At 48.1% G+C, this 18,921-nt stretch overlaps 1 protein-coding gene across 2 annotated transcripts in view; it reads left to right on the top strand.

Annotated features, from left to right (window-relative positions):
* The window catches only part of PTS (6-pyruvoyltetrahydropterin synthase), a 29,901-nt gene extending 13,977 nt beyond the window's left edge, over positions 1–15,924 (top strand). For both annotated transcript variants that reach the window (XM_068127238.2, XM_068127237.2), the window contains 2 exons: positions 826–896; positions 15,762–15,924. In XM_068127238.2, coding sequence (XP_067983339.2) covers positions 826–896; positions 15,762–15,882 — 192 coding nt within the window. In that variant the 3' untranslated portion in view covers positions 15,883–15,924. The remainder of the gene's footprint in view (positions 1–825; positions 897–15,761) is intronic.
* The last annotated feature ends 2,997 nt before the right edge of the window (positions 15,925–18,921 follow it).

Genomic DNA, 18,921 nt, shown 5'->3' with positions numbered 1-18,921 from the left:
GATAGATGACTTGAAACAATGGAGGATGCCCGGTTTGCGGCTATCTTTGGAAGCCATTTGTGTCATACGGTCATCTCAGGAGAGGTCACGGTTGATGGTGATACCTAGAAGTACAAGATATTGAACCTCTTCCATTGACTGACCATGTAAATAGATAGGTGGGTATGTTTGAGAGTCCATCTGGAGTGAAAGGGTGAGAATGCGAGATTTGCCTTGATTGAAAGACATGTTCCATTTATCAAACCAATATCTAGATCAGCAGAGAATGACACAGCTGCTGTCTACCTATCAGTCGGATTGGGTATGCTAAACGACAATCTGGAGTCACCTGTATAAATGATGAGGTTTTACAGAGTATTGGAGAGGTCATTTATGTAGATGAGGAATAACACTAGTCCCAAGACAGTGCAATTCAACCTTCACTGTGAGAGAATAGGAGAGGAGTTATGGGGACGGAATCCAAACTGATGGTCAGAGATCAGGGTGTTTCAAACCAAGGAGACTTGAAATGAGCAACAATGATGGATTCCATGACTTTGCTTCTAAATGGTAGTAAGCATACTTTTCTATAGTTGAAAGAATATGTTTTTGCACCTCTCTTGCAAATGGAAGTGATGTTTCCTGACTTCCAGGCAGACAGGTGACCGAAGGAGAACCCAATGTTTCTCATGATATATCTCTCACTCACCCAAATGGCCTTATGCAATGTTCGCGCATAACACCTTTATCCCCAGATGTGAGCCACTCTTACCCATTGTAATTATTCCCATGCAAACCTTGGTGTGACATTATTCATCATCTTTCTGTGTTCTGACATTCTTTCAGGAGGCGATCATGCAACCATTGGATCACAAGAACCTAGACAAGGATGTACCTTTTTTCAAAGATACCGTGAGGTCTGTATTGTCATTATCAGCCCCGTGTGATTATTTGAGATGCCAGGTGCTTTCACGGCACTTTATCTGGAAAGAAATGAATTTTTATATGGCATGACATCCGATACGTATGGTATTAAAACGTTCTCGGAATGAGGTACTTGCAGTTGTCCAAGAAATGCCAACTGTGTGTGTGTGTGTGTGTGTGTGTGTGTGTGTGTGTGTGTGTGTGTGTGTGTGTGTGTGTGTGTGTGTGTGTGTAAAAAGTTATATATATATATATATATTGTTACGGATCCCGGGGGTCGGCTCTCGCCTCATCAAGGTGGGGGGGGGGGGGGGGGGTTAATCCTCTTGTCTTTTTAGCTGGCCGTCCCGAGTCCTTAGAAGTTATAATGCTCCTTCCGGTCGGTATTAGCTAGGGTCATTGGTCAAAGTAGTCCCAAATACCTACTTACTAACCCGACCGTAAAGCAGGGAAATAACTCCAGCTCAAACCACGGATAAGATGGAAAATGCCGAGCGGTTAGCAATCCGCGATCCAAGCTGTTAACAATGAGACTAAACCCGATTATAGCGGTTCCTAATCGTGCCACAGGTACTCAATTGAGAAAAGACGAAAGCGAAGGGATTAAGACGAAACCAGAAAGAACAGGTGAATTTATTACAAACCAAAAAGAAGAGGAAAGGAAAGAATGCACAAGAAAGGAAGAAGAAGAAGCAGGACACAGGGCAGTCTTAAAAACAGTCTTAACTTAGGATCCCAGACAAACAGACACACTCACACGGGGATTGTAGCTGGTAGGGTGGAAGGTCCAGGTAGATGGTCCAGGCGATGGGGTCCAGGCTCCGGTCCACTCCAGTCCAGTGCGCGAAACCCGGCAGGCAGCTCTGCGTATCGTTGGAACGTGACTGGACCTTACATATAGCGGGGGGACTGGGATGCTTCGTACGTAATAACTGTACGTTCGCGCCAAACGCTCTCCCTCTCAAAGTTCTTTCAATGTGCGTGCCTCCAACAAGTCCGTACAAGTTCTTTGCAAATGTGCGCGCCTCCAACACCACAGAAGTCCTCCGAAAGAAGTCCCTCTGCGCGGTCCTCTCAAAGGGCTTTGCGTTCGCGCTTATATCATGCGAGCCAAGATCACTCCGCGCTTCATAAAGCCACGCCCGCTGGTGATATTCCCTCAGCCCTGGTTGGCTGGTGGGGGCTTACCGGCCACGCCTTTGATGGCTGGTTGACAGGCCACACCTTGCTCTTGGCGTTCCGCCCCCTTTTTCCTCGGGCCTGACCGCATGGTTAATGGCGGCTTGAACGAACGCTAAGGCGGCTCCTGCTGGCAGAGGCGCGTAATGGCGTCGCTGGGAGAGAGAGGTTGGCAAAATGGCCGGAATTGGATTGGGGACCTACTCTTATTTAATTGATGCAACGCAGATTCAACTATTGGAAACACGGCCTTATCTAAAACACATAATAATGAAACAACTAAAGTTATATGGTGGCCTACGTGTTGCTTGTGGACTAACTAGGGGTGCTACCTTTAACCTTTTAATATGGGATATTTAAAAGTAATTATTTACACAAGTGTGGGTTCTAAAACTGCAACAATATATATATATATATATATATATATATATATATATATATATATATATATATATATATATATTGTTGCGAATATGGAATTTGGCCTCCATATCCGCTTGTAAATATTCCCCTATTTTCTCCAATACTCCCCAACTTTCCCCAATCCCCCATTCCCTAGTCCCATTGCATGTAAATAACAATCAGTAGAGCCGACCTTCCCCTTATTCCCCCATTAAATGTCGTGCCCAGGTCCACCGCACCACACGTAGACCACTTTCGGACATCTTCCTAGTTATTCTTAATCTATGTCAGTTAAGGACTCGTTTCCATTAATTCTGACTCTTCGTTGCACCAGAATGTGATTATATGGCATCAGTAGTGAGTTTAGGACCTTTCCCATACCTCCTCCCATCTTCTTCCCCGTCTACAACAACAGAGGGGCACGGCGCTGCGCGGGGGGGAGTGTGCGTCCTCCCACCGGCTCGGTTCGCCGCCATCGACAATGCGCTCCAGACGATGCGCTCCAGACCATGCGCTCCACGGGGTTACCACGAAGGGGCTCCTTGTCAGCTCCTCGTCAAGGGCGGAGCCGGTAACCCCCCCGCATGCACCCAATGGGAAGCAACGTGCCGATTCCACGAGGCGGAGCTAACGAGCCGAGGGCGTGTCACTCCCCGCCGGATATACGCGGCCCCGCGCCGGATGTGACGTGAGATGCGCCCCCAGCTGGAGAAAGAAGGACCTGCGAGCGCTGAAACAGATGCGCCTGAGTTTGGAGAGGCCTGAGAAAGAACGTCACCTCTGAGCGCTGCGACGAGACCTCCCCGCATCTCTGGACCGAACCGTGTACCCTGCTTTGAGCCAAGAGTGCACCTTGAGCCATCGATACCCGCTTTCCTGCCATCAACCCCCGTGTGAGTCAGCCGTTGTCCCGTTTGTCTGTCGTCTGTCCGGGAATAATATAAGATTGTGTCTAAGTGCTTGTCTTTCTATGTTGTACCTCTCGTCCCTGTAATCTGACCTTCCGCACGAATATAATCTCCTCCGGAGGTCTTGAGAACCGTATCCCTGGTGTCGTCATTTTATAACCCAGCCGGGTGTCTTCTTTTTCTTATTGAGCCAGCGTAACGCGACTTCGTCAACGTCGAGTATAGTCGGGTAATTTGTGCGGACACGACGGCCATTCCGCTCGGCCCACTTTAACATCAAAGTCGTGTCTGTAACAATTGGTTGTCAGGAGTTGGATTCGAACCTGGGACTAAATTTATTTAGCCCAAATTTTGGAACACCAATTGTACTATTAGAGTAACAATTGGTGTCGAGGAGTGAGATTCGGACCCGGGACTAAATTAGTTAGGCCCAAATTTTGGGAGGGAAAATCGGTTCGGAGCGCGTACTGCGCTCGACAAAATCGAGCCGGAGCGCGGTCCCGCGGTTACTGCGCTCGCCGAAATTATAACGAAAAAAAAAAAAAAAAAAATTTGGATTTGTTTTACGAAACTCGAATTTTGCAAGTCGCGCTATGGCGGATCAAGACGGCTGGGGTCCGGTAGCGGAGAGTGAAGCAGGGTCGGTCCAGGACCAAATTGAGGGACATGAGGGACATGAGAGCGAAACAGCGGGGGTAGCAGACGCGCGAAATGGCGCCTCGCACATAGCTACGGCGGCCGCACCCGCTGCACAAGTGGGAGGGATGGCCCAGATGCAGGTCCTCATGGAGCAATTTATGGCGCAAATGCAGGCGTCCCTCAAACTGCAGAGTAACTAATTGGGAAACCGGATGGATGCTCAGAGTGAGCAAATGAGGGTTGATAGTGGGCGATTAGAGGGCCAAATGGGGGTAATGAGGGACGAAGCGAGGGGTACTGGGGAGGAGTTAGACAACGGGATAAAAGAAGTAAAGAATGGGTTAACGGGGGTAGAAAACAGAATGGCCGCTCAAGAGAATCAGATAGAGGGAGTGAAACATGGGTTAACGGGGGTAGAAAACAGAATGGCCGCTCAAGAGAATCAGATAGAGGGAGTGAAACATGGGTTAACGGGGGTAGAAAACAGAATGGCCGCTCAAGAGAATCAAATAGAGGGAGTGAAAAATGGGTTAGAGGGGTTAGAAAACAGTATGGAAGGCAAATTGAGGGACATGAGGGACCAAGCGGAAAGGGAAGTTAAACAAATGGAGCAGCAGATAGAGGGGGTCAGAATGGGGGTAGAAACCAAACTGGATGCTCACAGGGAGGAAATGGAGCAGATGAGGGTGGCATCTGGGCAGGAGATGCAAGTGATGGGAGAAGAGATCAGAAGAGGAGTGAGTGAGGAGGTCGGAGGAGTGCGCGAGGAGGTGAGGCACTGTAAGGAGCACATGGAGAAGGAGGTGAGAAAGGGGACTGTAAAGTTACAAGGGGGCATAGAGGACCTGACGCAGGAGGTGGAGCAGCTGACGGTGGGACAAACGGAGTTAGTGGAGCAGGTTCAAAGGAACACTGCGGTATTAGGAGGGTTAAAAGCGACACAAAACGACATAAAAAACGACTTGATAGCGACAAAGAGGCAGTGTCAGACGGCACGTGAGGGACTGACAACGAGGTTGGACGAGGTGATAGAGGTAATGGAGACGAAGGACCGGCAGGTGAGGACGCACCTGGAAACGGTCAAGGTAGCCTTAGAGGATGAGCTTGAGGAGACGTACCGGGGAATAAAAGAGGTGAAGCACAAATTAGAAGAAGTGGAAGAAGGGATGAGCGAAATTAAGAAGCGACGGAGAGGGGATAAGAAAGAAATAAAAGAGGAGATAAAAGAATTGGTCCAAAGTCTGTGTTTGGATCGTGATGATGTGCTCATTAACCGGATGAGGGATTCGCAGGTGATGGAGGAGAAGCGAAGAGGAAGAGGACCCGGTGTAAGTGGTGACCAATATGGTCGTGCGTATGATGCGCCAGGGGATTTAAGAAGCTTGGGGGTCGAGATGGACCCGGGTGTTCGTGAGAGGCCACTGGTGAAGTGTGCGACAGGTCTGGTGTGCGAAAAAGGAGGTGTGCGAGAAAGTCCGACTCTGGGGTGTGTGAGGAAAAAGTGTGTGCCAAGGAGTGAGGGTGTTGGCGAGAATGAGTCGGTCGTAGCGTGTGTGCGAGGGAGCACATGGAAGCGCGGTGTGGTGAGTGTTACAGAGGGTGTAACGGGAGAGTGTGCGCGAGAAAGGTGTGTGATGGACAGGTACATGGGGAAAGAGTGCGCTGTCAAAGGCAAGGAAGAATGCACACCTGTGGTAAGTGTTGCAGAGGGTGTGACGGGAGAGTGTGCGCGAGAAAGGTGTGTGACGGACAGGTGCATGGGGAAAGAGTGCGCTGTCAAGAGTAAGGGTGAGTGCGCTGTCAGGAATGGAGGTGAAAGTAGTGGGAGTGACATGGAGCGTGAGTTAGTTGTGACAGGTGAGCGAGGATGTACACCTGGGATGGAAGGATGCACACCTGGAATGGTAGAGCGTGAGTGGGAATGCACGCTGGAGTTGGTGGTGAGGCACGTGATTGGGTGTGCGAATGAGGGCACACCTGTGATTGTCACAGAGGAGGTGACCGCGGAGGGGGCGCGAAGCGGTGTATTGGTGAGGTGTGCGAGCGACGAATGTGTGCCAAAGTGTTCGGTGGTCAGGTGTGTGACCAAGTCGGTGAGCGGAGTGAGTGTACCGAGGTGTGAAAGAAAAGGTACGAGGAGAATGGGAACGGCTGCATGTATGAGCAAGAAAGAGGTAGCGTATGCATGTAAGCCTGCAGGTGAAGCGTCGACGGTAACCGGGTTAAAGGTTAGGTCGACTTTTAGCCGGATCGGGCCCTCGGTGCGTGCCGGGCTTCGCGTGCCGCGAGAACCAGCGGAGATCCGAGCCACGGCGGGTTCGAAAGGACCGCCGTGCGCGATCCACGCTGGGCCTCGCGTGGAGCGGCCGCGTCCGGGCTCCACTAGGCGGAGCGGGCAGCCCGATAGGAAGGGTCGTCATGGCGACCACTTTCTATTGAGACGTGCCGGCAGGTCGAGATCGGGACATTGGATGGCTCCACGCCGAGGTGGTGCATGGGATCTCGGCCCGGGTAAGCCTCCGTCCCTGCCCCGAATGCGGGACGTATCCAGCCGCTGGCACAAAACAACCAGCATCCACTGCTTGGCTTTACGAAGCCGGGCTTTGGACAGGGATTGGCGCACCGAGAGGTATTAGTGAGTCGACTGGGTGATGAGGTTAGTGTTTTGGACCCAAAATTAGAGAAAAACAAAATTTGATGATTGGCAAGGGATTGGCAGTAGTGATTGGCAGATGATGGGCAGTGATTGGCAAATTTTTAATTTGTTGAAATTTGATGTGCAAAATTGGTAGTGAGAGACCCCCGATGTGGTGGGATGGCAAATCCACCATCCCTCACAGGTGGGGGGGCAAAGGAGCAATAGCTTATGGGGTGTATGGCAGTGAAAACTAGCCCGGGTGGGTTAGGTTATATTGATAGGGATCTAGAGAAGATGACATTAGGTAACGTTAAGTTTAGTTAGTGACTGATACCTGTAGTGGGGACGCAGGTAGATTAGTGTGGATGATAATGACGTGGGAGCGTAATAGTTTAAAGGGACGACTGGGAAGCGCAAGTTTCAGAAGGGAGTAGTTAGCTGAGATGATGCTGTGTGTGTGAGAATTGAACAGGTGTGATTGCACAGGTGTGCAACTGGACAGGTGTGTGGAGCAGTGTATGAGTAGTGAGTGTGTGGATCAGCGCGAATGCGCTTGGGGAGAGAAGGGTGCAGGTGGCACCAGGTGTGAGAGCACAGGTGTGCAGGTACAGGTGTGTGGAGAGAGTTGGAGTGAGTGGTACGAAGTGGTGTGCATGGTGCGAAGGTGTGGATGGGGGAAGAGTGGACCCCTTTCACGAATACCCGGGGCGGGTAGTGTAAGTGTTAGGTAGAGGGTATAGGTAAATTGTGGTTGGATATTGGCATCTGTGGTGCGGGTGACAGAATGGTATTGTGGATGGGTGCATTAGTGTTGTGGAAATGGCTGTGCGTGTAGCCTGTTAGTGCGTGTAGTTGGTTGGGCACTCCACCACTGTGAGGATGTCGGCCAGGTGAGGCCGCAGGTGGGCTCTGGGAGCCGGTAGAGTTGTGGATGGGGCCCGAGGATCCGGAGGACGGACCCGGGTAGCCCAGTGCCAGAGAGGGCACCGAGTGGGGAGAGTGCCAGAGGGCCTTCCCCAGGTAGTTAGGTTAGGGCAAGGAGCAGGTAAGCTCGGAGGCAACTGCAGTGGTGGAGGTGTGCAGGTGGGTAGATCCACTGGGAGAGGTACACGCCGCAGCCCAGAAATTGTACGAGGGCACCGGGAGATGAATCGGGGGAGTGAGACCCCAAATTGAAGCGCACCACAGTTTGGCCAATGGGAATTGGTTATTAGAACCCATAGTGTAAGAGGGCCAATGGTTTGGCCGGAGAAAGACCCCGGGTAGTGTAAAGTTGTTAAAGTCATTTAGGAAATAGTTAGGATTGATGAACCTGTCGCACCATACGCAGCCACTTACCTGTGGTGATGATGATGACTCCACACCTGTGTTTTCCTTGTTTTGTTGCAGGAGATGAATCGCTGTGTGGATTTGTGAGACGCATCACGACGTGGATGAGACATTGGGGTGATTCCATCTCTCCCTCCCTAGGAGGGACTGATGATGAATTGGTAATGGCAAATTATGATGTTGAGTTGGAGATGGCAAATTTTGATGAGAGTTGAAAATGGCAAATTTGATTGGTTAGGAGGGAGAGAAGACGAATTTGGTATATGGGAGGAACGGGGAAGACAGTAGGGATGTTTGTTGATTTGTAAAGTAGATGTTTATGAGTAGTGTTGTGTTGTGTGGATACAGTAAGGGGTAAGGGAGGGGCCATGTAGGTTACCTGGTGGGGGGGGGGCGTACGATAGGAACGTACCTGTCTCACCTGGTTCCCATGTGCCCCCAGTGTGCATCACCTTACATTGCGTGCACTTTTGCGCCCTTACCACCTTACTCACTTGTCTGCTTCTTTTGTCTCCCACCTCCGAGGATCTGGCTTTGGGGTAGAGAGAGAGGAGAGAGAGGTGCTGGCTGCGCAGTTGTGGGCCTGCACTTTCGCTGTTTGCTGCCGGGATCGATACACCATATGGACCGCAATGTTTGTGGCCACCCACAATGGACCGCAGTTCGTTTGCGGCCAAGCACCACCCGGGGATGGACCTATGGGTCAACGTGGCACCTATGCCATACAGGTGAACCACTTTTAGTTAACACCAAGTGCACCACAAGAAGAGCAAGAGACACCTGCAGGGTTAGGGGTTGTCGAATTTATTTTTATTCCAATGAACAATGGTGACTGCACCGATTGGTGGTGGGGTGGTGCTTTTGATGCTGGGAAAGGGTGCTCTGCACGTTATTAAAGGCCGTCGGCCACAGAGCACTCGTGGGTTGGTGTATCGATGCTGGCAAGCGCGCTCTCTCTATGCATAACATCTGCATGTGTTCCTCCAAAAACAGGTCCTGGATCGTAGTGTAGATATCAGCGTAATCTTGTAAATAATGCTCCCTACCGGCTGTATGTTTAGTTTGAGAATTCTTTCCGGATTCGGTTATCCTGTGGGTGTGTTTCTGTGAGGAGAAGGGTGCAACGTCGCAGGGGGACATATTTACTCATTTGTGAATATCTGTAAAACTGTCGCACTCAGGGTAGAGTTAATAGTAGAGGGAACTACATTGCGTGCCACACTAAAGTAGGTAAAAATTTATCGGGTCGGGACGCCCCGAGGGTAGAGAAGGGTGCAATGTTGCGAATATGGAATTTGGCCTCCATATCCGCTTGTAAATATTCCCCTATTTTCTCCAATACTCCCCAACTTTCCCCAATCCCCCATTCCCTAGTCCCATTGCATGTAAATAACAATCAGTAGAGCCGACCTTCCCCTTATTCCCCCATTAAATGTCGTGCCCAGGTCCACCGCACCACACGTAGACCACTTTCGGACATCTTCCTAGTTATTCTTAATCTATGTCAGTTAAGGACTCGTTTCCATTAATTCTGACTCTTCGTTGCACCAGAATGTGATTATATGGCATCAGTAGTGAGTTTAGGACCTTTCCCATACCTCCTCCCATCTTCTTCCCCGTCTACAACAACAGAGGGGCACGGCGCTGCGCGGGGGGGAGTGTGCGTCCTCCCACCGGCTCGGTTCGCCGCCATCGACAATGCGCTCCAGACGATGCGCTCCAGACCATGCGCTCCACGGGGTTACCACGAAGGGGCTCCTTGTCAGCTCCTCGTCAAGGGCGGAGCCGGTAACCCCCCCGCATGCACCCAATGAGAAGCAACGTGCCGATTCCACGAGGCGGAGCTAACGAGCCGAGGGCGTGTCACTCCCCGCCGGATATACGCGGCCCCGCGCCGGATGTGACGTGAGATGCGCCCCCAGCTGGAGAAAGAAGGACCTGCGAGCGCTGAAACAGATGCGCCTGAGTTTGGAGAGGCCTGAGAAAGAACGTCACCTCTGAGCGCTGCGACGAGACCTCCCCGCATCTCTGGACCGAACCGTGTACCCTGCTTTGAGCCAAGAGTGCACCTTGAGCCATCGATACCCGCTTTCCTGCCATCAACCCCCGTGTGAGTCAGCCGTTGTCCCGTTTGTCTGTCGTCTGTCCGGGAATAATATAAGATTGTGTCTAAGTGCTTGTCTTTCTATGTTGTACCTCTCGTCCCTGTAATCTGACCTTCCGCACGAATATAATCTCCTCCGGAGGTCTTGAGAACCGTATCCCTGGTGTCGTCATTTTATAACCCAGCCGGGTGTCTTCTTTTTCTTATTGAGCCAGCGTAACGCGACTTCGTCAACGTCGAGTATAGTCGGGTAATTTGTGCGGACACGACGGCCATTCCGCTCGGCCCACTTTAACATCAAAGTCGTGTCTGTAACAATATATATATATATATATATATATATATATATATATATATATATATATATAAAACACAGTTTGTGTGTGTGTGTGTGTGTGTGTAATGTTACCAATAGACTCCTAAACGGAGAGGCTTACGTGCTTGATATTTGACATAGACATGGCCATTGAGCGTGGGACGAACATGGCTGAACTCAAAATATTTGACGATCTATATTTTTTATTCATATTTACCTCAGCGCATATATATATATATATATATATATATATATATATATATATATATATATATATATTGTTACGTTTGTGGGGGTAGGGATGAAATACCATGGTGGAGAGAGGATTGCGTACCTGGTGTTGGCTTAGCGGTTAGGGTGCCGGCTTGGGATCCTAGGGTCCTAATCCCGGTCGATCGCTGAATTAACGCCAGGGGGGTTGACTCAGCCTGTCATCCTTCCGAGGTCGGCAAATTGAGTACCAGCTTGCTGGGATGAATGATCCCGGTGTGTACCCCAGTTTAGAATAGGTACACTGCATCCCTGCACATCGTAAGAGGCGACTAAGGGTTGGCGTCAGGAAGGGCATCCGGCCATAAAAACATTGCCTCAAACAGGGAACCATGCATGTCATGGGGCCCGCAAGGCTAACCCCCGCCCTAGCGGGGAAAATGGCCTTAAAACGATCATTCATTCAGAGAGGATTGCGTTGTATTAGCATGGACCGTGGACGTGTAGGTGACATTTCAATGTAAATAAGCAGGGAAACTGTATAGTCCAGCGGATAGGTGCAATATAGAGACGAATCGTGCACTTTTTGATAAAAGCATCAAACTTGGTACACATATTCAGTAGGCCATAAGAAACAAAATTAGATATTAGTGCCATCCCAGTTTTGGCCTGTGATTCCTATGGTGGCCATCTTTCAAAATGGCCACCACATGACACTAAAATACCACATAACTCAGCAACCATGAGGCCTAGGATCTTAATTCTGGTGTATATATATATATAGGTTTTGCAGAAAGCATTCGTACAAGATGTCCAGGCATTACAGTCTGTCATAGATGATTATGGCAATCCTTTCCTTGAAACACACAGTGACTTGTCCATTCTGGATACACACGATATCGCAGATAGGCCAATTGTCGATGCTCTCTATCGGATAGAGAAACTTGGATGCAAGAAGTACAACACCTTTGTTCATGAACGACTCGTATAATGTACCAAACCACTGTTTGACGTTATCACAAAGAACAAGCTCCCTCTATTCAGTACTCCACCAACACGCCAGAAGATGAAATCACAGGAACATTTGGTGGCACTGAAAAGTGACTGCAACCTGTTCTCTAGGCTCTATGTTGCTTGTCAAGTTCGTCATGGAAATTTGGAAGAGTTTTTCCATCACGAGAATCAACCATGCCCTCCGTCATTGTCGGACAGGGGAAAGCTGAGACAGGGTACCAAATCTAACATAGTTCAGTGCCTTGAGGATACAGTCACGGAAAAGGAGGACAACACTCTCGATGCTGAAGTTGTTGTGCTAGATGGACCTGCCATTGTAAATATGTTGAAGCCTGGAGCAGCAAAAACATTTCAGGAATATGCACACGATGTCTTTCTGCCATATGTAAATTCTAAGCTACAAAGAGCTCAGAGGGTTGATGTTGTCTGGGATGATTACAGGCCAGATTCATTAAAGGCACAGACCAGAGAGAAGAGAGGGAAAGGAATCAGTCCAAGGGTTGAGCCAAAGACTGCAGTACCAAAAAATTGGCAAGAGTTCTTGCGGCTCTCTGACAATAAGAAGGAACTGTTCTCATTCCTCAGCAGAGAAGTTGTCAACATTCAAACAGAGAAGCAAGTAATCAGTACGCTGAATGAGGATGTTGTTTGTCGCCAGCCAAGAAACGTGGGAGGTTTAGCCTCTTGTACACATGAGGAAGCAGACAGCCATAAGATGCTTCATGTTGCTGATGCAGCTAAACAACACAACACTGTTCTCATCCGTACTGTGGACAGTGATGTAGTTGTTCTGGCAGTGTTTGTATTTCAAAAGCTACAAGTGACACTAGATGCTCTATGGGTGGCATTCGGCACAGACAAGCATATGCGTATTGTAACAGCTCATGATATCTCAGCTGCAATTGGTCCTGAGAAGTCCATTGCACTTCCAATGTTTCACGCCATTACTGGGTGCGATACCACCTCTTGCTTTGCTGGCAGAGGAAAGAAAACTGCTTGGGATACATGGAGCATGTGCCCTGGGGTTACAATGGAGTTAATGAAGCTGATGAAGCTGATGGAACGACCACAAATGTCAGATGTTGATGCTGCTATGGATGTTCTGGGGAGATTCGTCGTACTTCTTTATGACCGAACAAGTTCTAAACACCATGTTGATGAGCTCAGGATCGACCTATTCACACGGAAAGGCAGAGTCGTGAGCAGCATTCCACCGACCAAGGGTGCTCTACTTCAGCACACTAGACGAGCAGTATACCAGGCCGGTCACATCTGGAGTCAGGTGCTGGAAGCAAAGGCTACACCTCCACAACTGGACGGATGGGGATGGACTCGTAGTAGTGATGGAAACTGGGATCTTCTTTGGAGCAGTCTTCCTGAAGCCAGCAGAGTTTGCAGAGAACTTATTCGATGTGGTTGTACCAAAGGCTGTCGAACAAACTGCAAATGCACAAAAGCAGCTTTGCCGTGTACAGCTTTGTGCGAATGTGGGGGTTCTTGCCATGATTAGTTCATGTGATATCTGGCATTTCACATTTCATGGTAAGCCTAACTGACTCATGGCACATTGGTATCTTTAACAATAAGTAAGTCGGCTTCGTATTGGTTTTGACTGTTTTTTTTATTGCACTATAAGTTGAATTTACGGTACAGGTATCTTATATTTCATCAACACAAAATAAAGACCGCCAAACGTTGTGTCTCTGTAAACTGGAAAAGGGCACTTATGTTCCAAAAGTGGTACAAGACATGATCACACATACTCATTATTGCCTTCTTTGAATTATATGACCCCAAAAACCTATATCTATAGGCACCAGAATTAAGATTCTAGGCCTCTTGGTTGTTGAGTTATATGGTATTATAGTATTAGATGGCAGTCATTTAGAAAATGGCCGCCACAGCCGTCATAGGCCAAAACTGGGATGGTACTATATCTATTTTTTCTTGTAATGGCCTACTGATGATATGTACCAAGTTTGATGCTTTTATCAAAAAGTGCACGGTTCTTCCCCCTATCTGCTCTATGAGTGAGCGAAAGAGTGTTTGCGTGTCACCACATGGAGGGTGGTTTTGTGTTAGTTAAATAGGGCTTAAGGATAATTCCCAGTGTGTAATTGCCTCCTGTGATTTTCCCTTGTGTTTTTTTTACATTCACTTGGCCAGCCATGCAATCAGCTTCATTGACCACAACAACCGATATAGTGCTGAACATTCCCGATCGGACAATTCAACCCCACCTCTAAATATTTGTAACTGACAGGCAATTAACCCCACCCCACCAACCGACTATGGAACAAGGCCACACCCCCAGAGTGGGACGAGGGCCGTGGAAACTATCGTGGCAGGCAGACCACGCCCAGAGCTTCGTCATTCGTCGAGCCTGACCATGGAGCGATTGGGTGGAACTTGGCGATTGTTCTGTGTGACGTCGGTGTGACATCAGAGCGAAGGTTCAAGAGAAGAATAAGAATCTGTCGCTCTGTCTCTGTCTCTCTGTCTCTCTGTCTCTCTTTCTTTCTTTCTCTCTCTCTCTCTCTCTCTCTCTCTCTCTCTCTCTCTCTCTCTCTCTCTCTCTCTCTCTCTCTCTCTCTCTCTCTCTCTCTCTCTTTCCGGGTGCTGGCGGTAGGATCGGGCGGTCACGCTTTGTCTTTTGTCTTTCTCGGGTGGCTCATGAGGAGAACTCTGTGGAGCTTCGGTAACTCTCTCATCGTGAAGGAAGGGGTGTTGGTGAACTGTGGTGTTCCTCGTGAGAGCCGGAGCCGCGTTGCGTTTCGGAGGGAGTGGAGTGTGAGGCAGGACCGGCCTCACGAATTGCCTCACGTTCGTGGCGCAGTGAGGAGGAACTTCACGCCATCTTGTACGTTTCCCGTGCGGGCGGCAGCGGGCCACATCGGACTGCCAACGTTATTCAATACTTTGTCCAGACCAGAGCTGAGTGCCGGGAAATAAAAGGGGGAGGCTTTTCTTTTTATTTGCTTTAATCATTCCCCTGTCTGTTTTCATGTCTGAGTGGAGACGTCTTAAGTTAGGATTATAGATTTACCTCACCATTCATTTTATTTCATTGCTTTATTTCATGAAACTATTATTTGTTGCATTTCATTTGTTGTATTATTGATTTTCCTTGTCTCGTTTCTGTGTTTGTGGGTTCGTGGAATAAACCCATGTGGCGGCCATCCGTAAAGGTAAGACCTTTGGTCCCCTCACTCACGCGCAATGGACCATCCCCTAGTTTCAGCTACGCGCCTCTGAGTTTAAGCAAACTGTTCGGCCATCTGCCTCCCGTGATCTTAATCACGGGTGACACGACAATATATACATTTATTTATTTATTATTATTATTATTATTAATAAAAATTGAATTATAAATGAACCACCTTACAGCAACTCTGCTGATATCATTCACATGGTGTGTAAATTGCAATAAAATAAAATGAATTAAAATGAACTGAAAATTTTCTTAAGGTTAGAAAATAAAATTATGATGTAAGATTTTGTGCAAATTGGATTGAGAAATCCTTAGTGTGAAGATTAAAAAATAACATTGCCAAAGGGGTTATAGGCAGGAAGGTGTGTGAAATGTTAAACATGCTTTGGAATTTGGGGACAAAAAGCACATAATTGGATATGCAAAACTCAAGCGGGCACAACGCGTCCATTAAGTAGGCATCATACATGAACATACACAGATGTGCCCACCGCAATACGCAGTGTCAGCTGCTATGTACTGCTCCCCAGTGTCGGTCAGTCTGAAAGCTTTAAAAGCGTTCCGGGCAGTGCCAGCACCCCACCTCCTCCCCTTCCTCCATTCCAGGGAAAGGAATAAATCCAAGGGTGCTTTTATGGCTCACCGGCTGTCAAGAAGGCTGAGTGGATTCATTCCATTCCCCCCACTCCCCCAATGGACATTAAAGATCCTGATGATACCTTTTGAAAGGACTAGTCCATTATGTCCCAATAAATTGGCCAATTTCCAAATAACGACATCGACAGCATAGCAGCATCTCGGTAATCATGCAACTAGAAGCCCGAATTGTAAATTGAATCGCACTTAAACATGCATTTGGTAGTGTCCGATGCTAACACTAACATAAGACTCATTGTGACTTTTTGTAGTACAACGGAGAACGTGGCTGTGTTCATCTGGAAAGGCATGGAACAACTGCTTCCTGGAATCCTCTATGAGGTCAAAGTTCATGAGACAGAAAACCATGTGGTTGTGTACCGAGGAGAGTAATCACAAGAAGGAAAAGACAAAAAATAAAAATCCCAAAGTTGGCATTGTGTTGTGTTTTGTTTTTCTTTACAAAACGATGTGACTGGATGAACCAGATTTGGGGCAACAGTTGGACACAATAAGCAAGGGAATGAATGAACATGAAAAGAAGAGGGGAGGGATCAACATCATGCAAGAGGATTTACAGCTAAGAAGGTTCAATAGGGGCAAAGAATATTACTTAGATACGGATGGAGGTGACATGGGATGGTTGTGTAATGCCAGTTTGAAGCCCTGGAAGGAAGAATAGGAAAAAGAACAGCCTCAGGAAGAGTTCGACAGATGATAAAAACGAGGAACAAAAGAGTTGAGGTGCACAGTCAGTCTAAAATTTTGAGTTAAAACCAGGAAGGGGTTACTTGGAGAACGTGTCATTACTCCAGGAACTTACTCCAGGAACTTACTTAAAACCAGGAACTTACTCTGTAGTTGCTGCGGAGGGTCAGAGGTCTGAGGTAGCAGAAGGAGCTAGACCGGAGTAGATGATAAAAAATAAATTGAGGCCCCCCGACCTGCCCGCAATGTGAGAGCAACGGACCGTGTGATTAATCCCAATAATGGGAGATTTCTAAAAATGTTGAGATTTAAATCTAAATATATATAAACGCCATTGCTTCTCTCTCTATCTGTGTGGCTTTTTGACTTTGTTCCTTAAATGCACGCCACATTTTGTAAGTTACAAACTTGGTCTGTCTGTCTGTGTCGCCATTTTTCTCAGAGATGGCTGAATGGATCTTCGTCAAACTTTCAGAGGTTCATCAGTGAGTGCCTGGGAGGGTTTTAGGCCAAAAAAGCGTTTGTTTGTTTTTAAGTTCGTTTTTTTGGATTAAAACAAATCGCTCTATCGTGCCGAAGCCTTTTTAATTAATGGCATTTATATACACGTACACATTCGCAAAAATAAATACAAAACAATCACCAGACATTTGAACACAAATAATATAACAATTCCGGAAGCGGTCTAAATTGGTTGTAAGGGTTCTTCTTCTTCCTCCTGAACGTCATCATACTTAACTCAGAAACGTGATGAACGGCACATTCAGCAGCATATATTCAACGAAAAGGTAAAATGATGATTTGACATTTGTGATGGATTCTGATTTGGATGCAATTGCTTTTTCCTTATATTTTCCCTCATTTCAAATATGTTCATGTTTCTTTTTCGCTTGAGCAACGCCGGTACTCCAGCTATCAACACTATTATACATTACTCGGGGTACAAATACAAATACAAATTTGGCTGGGGGGTAACATAGGCTATGTGGCTATGGCCTCATGTGGGGGTGTGGGCGACTGGGAGAGGAGCGTAAATTCTCTATGTAAATGTGTACCGTGTAGCGCCACATGGTGATGGTGGCAGAGGACATTACAATTACCTTTTTCACCTGTGCAACACTGAGGTTATGAGGTGCAACACCTGTGCAACACTGAGGCAGAGGCAAACTCTTTACATGGGAAAATTTTTCTTCCTTCCCTTCTCCCCCCCCCCCTCCCCCAAAATGGTGGGGCCTGTCAAAGCCCCCCCCCCCCCAAAGATGTATATGTAGTATATCTTTCCCCTCCCCCTCCCTCTCCCCTCCCCTTTCCACTCCACCCTCTCCCTACCTCACCCTCCTTCTCCTGCTTCCTCCCTTCCTCCCCTCCTCCCCACCCCCCCCCCCCCCTCCAACGCCGGGTACCCCTGCTAGTATATGTATACATACATATATATATATATATATATATATATATATATATATATATATATATATATATATATATATATATATAAATATATATATATTGTGGATATGAGAATGGTGCTTTTTTTATTGTGTTTTTTATTGTATAGTACATTGTAAAATATCGCACTCCGTCCTCCAGTTGTGTATAAAGGTCAAAAGGGCGTCCCGTAATTAGGTCATCAACAATCACGTTAGCCAATCATAGATTTCCTCCTTGTTGGTAGTTTATTTCCTTATTCTGTGTATTAGGCTAAGGATTTGTCTTCCATTAATTAATACTCCATTGCACCGAATCAATTAAGAATAGCTCCCCTTCAATAATTCCATTTCCCAGCCAAACTCTCCATCTCTGGGTAAAACAGTTCACAAGCGTGGGGTGCGTGCCCTCTCATTTCGCTGCTATAGTGAATATGTGCTCTGTGCTCTGTTTGAATAGGAGGGGCGGGGTCGCCAGGGAGAGGCAAGCCCAAGCGCGCCATGAAGGGCGGGGCTGTTCAGCCCCATGCCCAAATAAGGAAACAAGCCCGTGGCTCGCCATGAGGGGCGTGCCGTCGGCGCCATGCCCAAATAAGGAGACAAGCCCGTGGGATTGCCATACAAGGTCACGAAACAGAGCACGGGGGGGGGGGGGGGGGGAGGGCGGTACCGAAACCGACGAGGGCATGTCACACCCGCGCTGAAGGTATGAGAGAAGGGTGCGACGATCGCAACAAGAAGTTAGACCAGAGATACGGCAGATGAGTCCTGAAAAAGCACACGACGTCCACACGGCAGCACGGAGAGCGAACCAAGATGAACGTCTCCGTGCTGCCGTCCACACGGCAGCACGGAGACGTCCACACGTCCGTTTGGGACGGCAGAGGAGGCAGCACGGAGAGCGAACCATTGAGCAAGACTGAGAGAGAGAAACGTGAGGGAGTGCCTGTATTGCGGCAATAGGCCGATACCCTCTAGGCCCTATTGCCGGTCGGTGAGACGCGAGGCTGTGTTTGCCGGGTTTTCGCCTCGACCCCAAAGCGTGGATCGGAGCGCGCGCTTGGAGCCGGACCTCGACGCCTACCATCTGCCTGGACCCTCCTCTGCCGTCCCAAACCATCCCTGCCTTTCCATCCTTTTTGTGTACGTGAGTTTGTTTTGTTTGTTCTGTCCCTGGGTTAATTAAGACTGTAATAGATAAGCTAGAGTTTCACTGTGTCCTTCTGGTCCGTCCCTCTTTCTGCTTTATTTTATTATCTTTCCTTCTTCCTTGGTTTCTTTGGTCCTGTAAATAGTAATA

The sequence above is a fragment of the Myxine glutinosa genome, chromosome 10 (assembly GCF_964187855.1).
Source record: "Myxine glutinosa chromosome 10, kmMyxGlut1.1, whole genome shotgun sequence".
NCBI classification, from domain to species: domain Eukaryota; kingdom Metazoa; phylum Chordata; class Myxini; order Myxiniformes; family Myxinidae; genus Myxine; species Myxine glutinosa.
This window is presented reverse-complemented; position numbering and strand designations above follow the sequence as displayed.